Source organism: Lipotes vexillifer, unplaced genomic scaffold, assembly GCF_000442215.2.
Source record: "Lipotes vexillifer unplaced genomic scaffold, Lipotes_vexillifer_v1.1 scaffold153, whole genome shotgun sequence".
Lineage (NCBI taxonomy): Eukaryota > Metazoa > Chordata > Mammalia > Artiodactyla > Lipotidae > Lipotes > Lipotes vexillifer.
The window spans coordinates 2,348,031-2,359,606 of record NW_006774670.1 but is presented as its reverse complement, the minus strand read 5'-3'; the positions used below and the strand labels follow the sequence as shown (position 1 = coordinate 2,359,606).

General features: G+C 35.2%; 1 protein-coding gene across 1 annotated transcript in view; it reads right to left on the bottom strand.

Moving 5' to 3' along the window:
* Nucleotides 1-11,576, bottom strand: part of DTHD1 (death domain containing 1) — an 81,067-nt gene that overhangs the window by 54,164 nt on the left and 15,327 nt on the right. The window contains 2 exon segments of the mRNA XM_007449427.1: nt 1,049-1,338; nt 3,033-3,197. Of these exon segments, the coding sequence (XP_007449489.1) occupies nt 1,049-1,338; nt 3,033-3,197 (455 nt within the window).

Sequence of the window (11,576 nt, the reverse complement as noted above, 5' to 3'; positions counted from 1 at the left end):
CTCCCTTTTCTCTTTCCCTCCTTTTATCTCTTCTGTCTCACCCATTCCCTCACTTCTCCCACATCTCCTGCCACCTCTCGTAGTCACTCACCCTGTTTGTCCTCCTCAGCATCATCATATATTCATTCATTCACTACATATTTATTGAAATCCCTTGATATACCAGGCACTATTCTAGGCTCAAGGGTACATAGCAAGAAAGACACAGTCACTGCCCTAATCGAATTTACATTCCAGTGAAGAACATAAATATAAGAATGAAAAATATATAAACAAATAAATAAGTAATTTCAAGTTGTGGTAAGATTTATAATGGAAATAAAAGATCACTAGATAAATATAAAGATAAGAGGTAAGCAGGGTTATGTCATCTGGATCTGAGGTTCTTAACCACTTTTGTGCCATGGTCCCTTTTGGACTTTGGTGAAGCTTATTGATTCCTTCCCGGCGTAGTCTTTTATATATATATAAAATAGAATAACTGGAATTATAAATAATACAGTTATGCTGGAATATAGTCTATCCACTCGTCTCTTGGGAGTCCACCGACCTCACGTTAGATTCTTTGTAGGACAACATAGAGTTTGGGTATTATTTAAAGTGGAATAGGAGGTAATTACAAAGTTTTAATCAGGGAAGTAATAAAGTATGACTCGTATTTTTAAAAGATCACGGTTATTACTCTATGGAAATATTGATACATTCCATTTCACATGGCTAATAGTGAAAACAGAGGAATATTTATGAGGCAACGACACTGGTGTAGGAAAGAGATGATCCTAGCTTGAATGCAGCTATACAAGTTATGGAGAAGATTATTTCTAAAAGTGTCACTTAGGGTCTGCCCATTAAGGAATGTGCATGCTCTAAAAAGAGAAGCAGCAGACTGGAAAGAAAGAAGTAAATAAGGCCTTTTTCTCTTCCTACTTTTCCAAAGCTTCCCCTCAGTTCTTTGAAGATTTCCTTAGTAAAACATGTTTAGTGGACTCCTTCTGAAGCTTGTGGCTGATAGCCCATAGCATATGCAAAAAGATTTCTTGATACTTACTTGAAGCAAATATGTTTCCAGTAAACCTTAAAAGGAGTTGTTCTCTTTCTTTCACTTGGAAATGGCGAGATGGCTCTGGAGGACCACTAGACGCTTCCAAGCGCAAGCTCCTAAGCACCTGATGTAAATCTTTAGAAGGCACCACTAAAATGACGATTCTATGTGGGTTGTCTTTCTGGTGATAAAGTACAATGCAAACAGTGATGCTGAGCATGGCTTCCTCCAAAGACTTCGCAAAAGAAACCAAATGGCTATTGTCCACAATGGAAGACGGGTGAAGCACTGTAAACCTGCGTGGAAGAAAGAAGGAGTAACCTGAGGGAAACAGCCAGTTTCAAGAATATCAAGAATAACTAATAACACCCCCCAAAAGCCATTATTAACCAAACCTCCTTTAAAAATCAAGCATTCTGATGACTAATTGATTAAATTGATGAATGACTTGAATGAAACTCTTGGCAGTCAGGAAACCAGCTTAAATCAAGTTCTAAAACAGATGCCCATAAAAAAAGAAGTCATCCAGCCTCAGCTTAGCTCTAAATATGGCAGCATATGTTAAATTATATTTTAACTAGCATTACCAAAGAGTATTACTTCAAAAAGAGAAAGATGATCCAGATAATCTGTTTACTATCAATAGGACACAAAATATATGTCATTATTAAGTGGAGATTGAAATATTCATCTCTGTCACTGTGTGACAAGAGTTGTTATGGTGGACCCTGTATGGGTTGAATTGTGTCCCCTCCACCCAAATCCTGTGTTGTAGGCCAAATTCCCAGTACCTCGGAATGCACCCTTATTTGAAGATATGGTCTTTACAGAGGTAATCAAATCAGTGTGAGGTCATTAGAGTACACCCTAATCCAGTATGACTGGTGTCATAAAAAATAAATTTGGACACAAATATGCATACAGAGAGAATGCCATGTGAACATGAAATGAGCCATCTATAAGCCAAGGAAAGAGGCCTGGGACAGATCCCTCAGAGTCCTCAGAAGGAATAAACCTTGCTAACACCTTGATTTTGGACTTCTAGCATCCAGAAATGTAAGACAATACATTTCTGTTGTTTAAGCCATTGAGTTTGTGATACTTTATGATGGCAGCCTAGCAAACTAATTCAAATCCCTCTTCCTGGTCTGGCCCACCTGTTGCCCAACTGTTCTCCAGAAAATTGCTCTATAAGAGCCCCCTCCCCAAGAACAGCACCACATCCACAGACAAAGACTAACTGATGCAAGAGTGTAAAGCCAGCCTCCTTGGAACTCACACTTCAGAGCTCCCCTGAGGTATCAGGCTGAGGTAAAACTTCAGCTCAAGCCATAATTTCTCCCATTTCTTCCCTTACCCTCCCTGCTTTCTTTCATCACTCTACAGGAGTCCCCTGAGAGCCCTCTCTCACAGAATCACTTGCATTCTCATCTTAGACTCTTTTTCTAGGGAACTGACCCAAGACAATTATAGATGTAAGCTCTTCCTTTACGAGATAAAGGCTATCTTTGGACATGTGATTGCCCTCTCTTTATGAGTGTCTACTTCTCAGGAACCTTAACATGTCTAACTCTTCTCATAATGAGCTGTCTAGAAAACATGGAAATGAGAAAGCAAAATGAGGACACTGGAATAACAAATTCATTTTATATATACATAGGAGATAAGCATAATATGAATGGTTAATTACTATCTCCATGAAATTTCAGAAATGAAGGTGCTATTTTAAAACTATTTTGGAGTTAGAAGAAAGCTGTAAAAATAAATTTAAGAGTGGTTTCCAACAGCACCTATTAAACTATCGTGAATGAAATTACTGACAGCGTATTCATGTCAGGCCTAGTTTGCATTTTAAGCACACCCTAAAGGACTATTCATATTTCTATTTGAGGAATAAAAGGTCTAATCCTATGATTCTACTTCTGTAAACATCAATTATGAACCATCAGGGTATAATATCATCAATATTTTTTGTTTACTGTTGTATTACCTCTCTAAATATTCACACAATTCAAATGATATCAAGCCACTTTGCACGGTTCTCACCACGACACCATCAAGCACAAACCAACCACTGTCTCAGCTTCTGAATCCCAATAATTTCAAAGATTCACAAGCATTGTTCCCAGGTTTTCTTATGGAAGTGCTTTTTGTCCTATAATCTGGAAGCAGAAGAGAAACTGGTAAAATTTGTGTAGCATAAATCATATTTAATGCATTCATTCTTTCATTAAGTGAATAATCCAATAACAAATCATTAAGTATATGTTATGTGCCAGTAATTATGCTGTGCACCAGGAACATAAAGATAAGGTATATATTGCCCTTGCTCGACAGAAGCTCACAGTATTACAGTATTAAACAATCACAGGACAAGGTGATCTGTGTGGTAATGAAGAGAATGTACAGGGTGGTTTAACAGCAGAAGGAAGGTGTTCAGGAAAGCTTGCAAAGTGAAAAATGCTAGTATTGAAGATGAGCTTTGGAGAATGAGAAACATTTTACTACTGGCAAAAGAGTTAAGGGAATATCCCAAGTCAATAAATTCACTGATGTAAACTGATGCTTTAGGATAGCCAAGTCTTGTGGTATAGCAACCATAGACTCTGGAGCAATACTGCTTACTTCCAAATTCTGAGTGGCTCTGCCTCTTATTAACTGTATGACCATGAACAAGTTATTTGACCTCCCTATATTTCAGTCTTCTTATCTGTAATATGAGTGTAATAATACTATCCACCTCATAGGATTAAATGAGTTAAAATTTGTAAAGCACTTAAAATTGTAGTAAGGATAAATGGTATTGATATTCTCATCCTAATTCCTACAGCAGACATGGCGAATTAGCTTTCTTGTACAATTCTCCTTGCTAACTTGCCCCACCCCAAAGCCTTAAAAGAGACAGCTGTATATACTATGTGATGCTTTCTCCCAACCAGAGCTGATTTCGCTAACACTAGATCAACTTCCAACACCCAGCCAATTTGATTTCTTTCTTTGAAATTTGACTAAGAAAAAGGCCCAGAGATTGTAACTTATTGTCCTTTGGCTGTAGTGCCCTGGGCTATGAATATGAATAAGCAGAGAGATTATTAAGGAAGGAAAAAGAGAGCAGATGCTAAGAGAGAAAAGGAAAAAAAACAAGGTGAAAGAATTAGGGTAATTTTAGAGGTAGAGAAAGCAGAGAGTACCTATTGTAGCCTTACAATAAACTCTTCTTAAATTCACTTAAATGGATATCTTAAATGGGTATTCACTTAAAAGCTACAGAAAGAAAAATACTTTATACTGAACATCTTGCTGGATAAAGGAAAACAAAACCTGGTCTAATGCTGCTAAAACCCACAAGGGGAACAGAACCGTTCTAGCTAGGTACTAAAGAATGAAGATGTAAGCGTGAATCCCACATCTTTATTTGTGAATAGAATTAGTTACGGGTTTAAAACCACTTTAGTTTCACAGGTTTAGCTGTCCTATAAATCATAAATTAGGAACTCAGCTAGATTTATAATGTCTACTTTGAAAACTTTAGACTGTGTTGACCAACCAGATTAAAATCAAGAGGATAGGGGAAAATATAACCGTTTTTGGCTTTTGGTTTATACAAATATGGTAAAATTTTTAACACTTGGAAGGTAATAATCTATTAACACAGGAAGATATACTCATACTGAATCCAGAACTTTGGTCATTTACTAGAAATTGATGTAATTATATGTAATATATATATTTTTTCTGATAATAACTCCTACTTTCTTCCTAATAATAGTCTGTTTTCTGTGAAAACCTACATGTTTTCAGCTGCAGTGGGGCTGACCCTACTCCCAGGTCTAGGTGGGTATATGACCTGAGCCAGTTAGTACATTTGGCATTCATCAATGTTGTTTTCAAAATACCCAATTTCCCCCTACCATTCTGAGCTCATGATAGAGTTTCACTTCCTTGTCCCCTATGGTTGAGTGGGGCCATGTGACTTGTTCTGGTTAATGAATAGTGAACAATGTCATTCTGTCATTTCCAGGCTAAGCATTTAATTACTAGTGTGGGTCTATCCAAAGGTCTTTCTTCTGCCACCATGACAGCAACCAGACAGTGGCTGCCCTTCAGCTTAAGCCTAGGAGTGAGACGACCAAGCCTGTCTTTGATGAATCAGGTTTGTGTTACCATGCCATAAACTAGGCTAGCCTGCCTTGTACAGCACATCTTCCTTTTGGTTTTAGTGATCTGTTCAGTGATGGGTTTATGACAGATTTGGAGTAAGAATAAGAGCCGGGGCTTTTATGTATACTCATGGGGAAAAGAAGTTTCCTCTTTTCTGCTGAACTTGGAGGTTTGAAGACATAGCAATATTACCAGCATGAGGAATAAGCATGTTGGAGGATGGAAGTGGCACAGAGGAAGCAGAAAGAGAAGAGAGACTGGGTTTTTCCTGGTGCAAGAGAAATATTAAAATAAAAATATACCCAGATTTGTAATTTATGTGGACCAAAGAATTCCTTTTTTCTTAAGCACTTTGGGTTTGTTTTTCTGTCACTTAAAATCAAAAAGTCCTTAATGATATTAAGGACAAATTTAAACTATTTTTTTCCAGTTGAGATATAATTGACATGTAACTTTGTGAAGTTTAATATGTACAATGTGATGATTTGATACTTGTATATACAATGTGATGATTTGATCCTTGTATATATTGAAAATTATTACCACAGTTAGGTAAGTTAGCACATCTATCACCTAAAATTTAGACTTTAATATGATAATAGATACAACTCATATTGAAATTAAATAATTTAGTGGCATCCTTATTTATCCCAGCTGTTCTTAACAGCACTGCAACTAAACACTTTTTTTAAAATACATACTATTAGCAAACTTTGACAGCTAGTATTGCCAGGCAGTGAACAGCCCTTGATTATACTCCACAAAAGATGACAGTTTGATGTACTAATAGTTCCATAAAACATAATCAACCTTTATTAAATCAACTTGTTTATTCAAGAATAACTGACTTTGCTATTTCTTGAGTTCAAGGCTCTTTCAATGTCCAAAATTCCAGGCATTAAGGGAATTATGATTGGCCCATTTGGGGTCAAATATTCAAATATAATGAACAGGGACATTGAAGAACATGGAAGCTCCTTTAGATCCACTAGGATAGAAAATATAATTTCCAGAATTTCTGGTATAATTACCCAGAAATAAAATAGTAGTATAGACAAACCAGCAAGTGTCTTCCCCAGGCTGTCTTTTTCAAGTCTAAGAGTGTCCTGATGCATCATTCCCAGGTACAGGCCATAGTACCACACAATTAAGAATTTTCCCTGAGATAAAAAAGATTGTTCTAAGGTACCTCAATATTTTGTCTCTGCAAGTAGAAGTAGACATTGCAGGGAACTTTTCAAGGATAGTTTCTTTTCTTGTTTTTTAGACTATATATTATTAAAATTTTTATTGGAGTATAGTTGCTTTATAATGTTATGTTATTTTCTACTGTACAGCAAAGTGAATCAGCTGTACGTATACGTATATCCCCTCTTTTTTGGATTTCCTTCCCATTTAGGTCACCACAGAGCACTCAGTAGAGTTCCCTGTGCTATAGAGTAGGCTCTCATTAGTTATCTATTTTATACATGGTATCAGTAGTGTATACATGTCAATCCAAATCTCCCATTTCATCCCAACCCCCTTCCCCCTTGGTATCCATACATTTGTGCTCTACATCTGTGTCTCTATTTCTGCTTTGTAAATAGGATCTCTGTACCTTCCTCTCAGTTTTGCTGTGAACCTAAAACTGCACTAAAAATATAGTCTAAACCACTAATCCATCTCACTGATGACGTATGATGTGGATCATCTTTTCAAATGCTTATCTGCCAACTGTACATCTTCTTTGGTGAGGTATCTGTTAAGGTTTTTGGCCTATTTTTGAATCAGGTCTTTGTTTTTTTATTGTCAAGTCTTAGGAGTTCTTTGTAAAGTTTGGATAAGAGTCCTTTATCAGATGTGCCTTTTGCAAATATTTTCTCCCAGTTTGTGGCTCACCTTCTCATTCTCTTGACATTGTCTTCCCCAGAGCAGAAGTTTCTAATTTTGTGAAGTCCAGCATATCAATCATTTCTTTGATGGACTACACCTTTGATGTTGTATCTAAAAAGTCATTGCCATACCTAAGATCATTTAGATTTTCACCTATGTTATCTTCTAGGAGTTTTATAGTTTTCTGTTTTACATTTATGTCTACATTCTACTTTGAGTTAACTTCTGTGAAGGGTATAAGATTTGTGTATAGATTCTTTTTTTTTTGCATGTGGGTGTTCACTTGTTCCACTGTCTTTGCTCCATTGTATTGCCTTTTCTCCTTTGTCAAAGATCAGTTGACTATATTATGTGGATCTATTTATGGACTATTTATTCTGTTCCATTGATCTATGTGTCTATTCTTTTGTCATCAATACCACACTGTCTTGATTACCGTAGCTTTATAGTAAGTCTTGAAGTCAGATAGTGTCAGTCCTCCAGTGTTGATCTTCTCCTTCAATATTCTGTTGGCTTTTCTGAGTAATAGTTTCTTTTTGATTTGGAAATTAAATTAAATTCTTCCTCACTTGGCTTTCCAATCCACAGGTAACATTATACGTTCTTAAGTATAAAAGTATATAATAAAGTAAAAATAATTCTTGTATACTACCTCCAAATTTAATAAATATGAAAAATCATATTTGCTCAGTAAGCACTTACCTCAAAATTTTGCTGAAATCATTTCATTCTATTAAATGAGATTAACCTGTGTCAACAACATTGTACTGGCTGATCAGTACAAAGAAAAATATGGCATGTGTGGTTTTACTTTTTATAAAATTACCATTTCTTAATGTAAAACATGGTGATTATAGTTGATAACACTGTTATATAGTTGAAATTTTCTAAGAGAAGAGAGTAGAATTTAAACGTTCTCACCAAAAATTTTTTAAAAAGGTTGATATGTGAGGTGATGAATGTGTAAATTAGCTAGATGGAAGAAATCTTCACAGTGTATCCATATATAAAATCTCCATGATGTATGCTTTAAATATTTTACAATTTTCTTTGTTAATTATACCTCAGTAAAACTAAAAAGTAAATAAATAAAATGACTTTTTTAGGTCTAATCTTTTAAATATTATAAATTAAATATACAAGACACAAGATTATAAATAACAAATTGACACTAAGTAATTAAGTTCTCTATCTCCCTAAGGCTAAACAACTAAATCCTGATAAATATGCTTTCTAATGTGTGTGTGTGTGTTTTTTTTTTTTTTTTGGCTTGCAATAAGCAGAAGGAATATTAAAGGAATGTCCCAAATTCCCCTCCAAAACATCTGTGAAGCCAGGGTCAAATCAGCGGGCAAACAGCCAGGATTTATGGGATTACTATGAGGACAAATTCCTTTCCAATAACTTAGATGCAGGAGAATAAAGCTGTAAGTGATAATCAAGTGAGCAAAACAAGGAGCTGTGATCCTTGAGATCTTCACCATAAAAGGTGAACTTGAGAACTTGACCAAGACTCTCAAAGAGGTTGAAGTAGTCCTAGGTAAGTAGCACCTGGTTCTCAGCATAGACAGAAATAAATGCCATCTGGAGGAAAGCAGCTCCATTTACACCTGCAGAAATCTCATATATACATAATCACAAACAAAAGTCCCCAAACATATAAAGAGATAACTATCATGAATGACAGCCAGCAGAAGTAACAGGCAACACCCTCAAAAACTGCAGGTATTAGAATTAGTAGTTACAGAATGAGAAAACAACTATATATGAAAAGTTTAATAAGATAAAGGACAGTATCATAAAAATAAGCAGTCAGCAAGAGACTATCGAGAATGATGAGGGAAATCTGAATATGAGCTAAATAGAACCTTAAGATATAAAAAGTATAATTGCTGAAAACAAAAAGTCGATGATAGATTAAAAGTATATTTTAAAGTATACAATATTTGTGGCAATTGAACTGAAATGTGAAAAAATTACACAGAATATAGCATACAGAGACAGGAAGATAGAAAATGTAAAAGAGAAGAAAAGAAATATGGAATTTAGAAAGATATGGCCTAATATACATCTCATTGGAAATCCAGAAGTATGGAGTACATAAAATGGAGGTGAGGCAATATTTGATTAGAAAACATATAAGAATTTTTCAGAAATGTGAAAATGCTGTATGATAGCATTTATATGTGGAATCTAAAAAATACAACAAACTAGTGAACAAAACAAAAAAGAAGCAGACTAACAGATATAGAGAAGAAACCAGTGGGGAGAGGGAAGCGGGGAGGGACAAAGTAGGGGTAGGGGAAGAAAGGCTTATTATGGGATTATATGAAATCATGTGTGTGAAACTTTTTAAAATTGTAAAGCACTATAGAATTTTTAAAAATCTTTCATTTAAATAAGTAAATAAAGTCCTTCAAAAACACAAATCAATAAGTAGTTACAAGAAGGTCTAAAAGCAATAAAATTTATTTTTTAAATCTAAAAAAAATGTAAATCCACTTATTCAGAAAGCATAATGTATTGTATTCAGAAAAAAGTGTTTAAAATTTACATCTAGATACATCATAGAAGAATTCAGAAATCCAAGAACAAAGAAAAGATATTAAAAGCAGCCAGCAAGATAAAGCAGATCATCCAAAAAGTTATGAAAATAAAATTCGCTGAGATCTTCACAGCATCGATAATTAAGTCCATGAACAGTGGCACAATATCCCCAAGGAAATGAGGAAAATAATCAATATAAATCAAGGATCTTAAGCCAGATCAGTAACTGGTCTCCAGAGATACTAACCATACCTCTCAATATTCATGTCACTGTGTAGCACTCTCCCACAATGAACTAGAGACAGTTCCGAGACTGGCTTCAATCAACAGAATATTTCAGAAACGGTGATCTGATAACTCCGGGCTTAAAAATTAAGAAAGCCTGGCAATGTCTGCTTTTGTACTTTTGAAAGCCCTGATCCTCCATGTCAGTAGTCCAGCTATTCTTCTGGAAAGAGCCCATGACAGAAAGAGGCCATAAGGAGAAGTCAGGTGGAAAGAAAGAGACCTTGAGACTACCTGGAGAGAGAACGAGGCCCAGCCATTTCAGCATACCAGCGGAGTCCAGGCTTCCAGCTACCACTGCCAGGGCTCCAGACATGTGAATAAACCCATCTTGGACTTCCCAGACTCAGCACCATCTTACTGCAATGCATAACAGACCCTAGGCAAGATAAACCAAAGAACAGTCCAACTGAGACCCCAAACAACCCACAGAATCAGGATAACTAGTAAAATGGCTGTTGTTTGGAATAGTTTGATACGAAGAAATAGATAACTGAAACACACAGCAAAATTCTATTTCAAGAAAAACAATATACAAACAAATGCTCATGGATTGGAAGAATTAATAGTCCATACTACCCAAGGTGATCTATAGATTCAATACAATCCCTATCAAAATCCCAATGGTACTATTTATAGAAATAGAAAAAAAAATTCTAAAATTCATATAGAACCATAAAAGACCCTGAGTTAGCAATCTTGAGTAAGAACAAAGCTGGGGGCATCACATGTCCTGATTTCAAAATATATCACAAAGCTACAGTAACAACAGTATGGTACTGGCATAAAAACAAACATAAAGACCAATGGAACAGAGTAGAGAGCCTAAAAATAAATCTACACATCTATAGCCAACTGATCTTCTACAAGAATACCAAGAACACACATGGGGAAAGGCTACCCTATTCAATAAATGGTTTGGGGAAAACTGGATATTCATATGCAGAATGAAATTGGACTTATCTCACACCACATGCAAAAATTAACTCAAAATGGATTAAATACATAAACATGCTGACTGGAAGGAAAAACAAAACTTTCATTGCTTAAAGTTGATGCAAGAGTTTACATAGAAAACTTGAAGGAATTCTCGAAAACAAATATTAGAAATAATGAGAAGGTTTAGAAAGGCAGCTGGCTTCAATACCACTGCAGAAAAATCTAATGCATTCATATATATATATATTTATATGAGAAAACAAAAATTTTGCATACCATTTATAATAGCAGTTAAAACTATAAGGTATCTAGGAATAAGCCTAGCAAAGCGTGTGTAGTACATATGTGGGACTTTGATAAGACTTCATTGAAAGACATTATAAAACTACACAAATTGAAGCATATATTATAGGTAACAGATTTAAAGACTTAATATGCTAAAGATGTCATTTTTCTCCAAATTGACCCATACGTCAGAGGAAATTACTAGCAAAATCCCAACAGAGTTCATTCTTGCGTACCTTAACAAACTGATTCTATTTTATATGAATGGGAAAGTTTCAAGATAAACAGAAACAAAAATTCTCCTGAATAAAAAGAATATGATATGGCTTACCTATCAGATATCAACTTTTTAATTATAAAGCCGTAATAACTATGACGGTGTTAGATTGGCTCAGAACTATGTAAAAAGACTGACCAATGGGACAGCTCAGAAGAAGAAAAC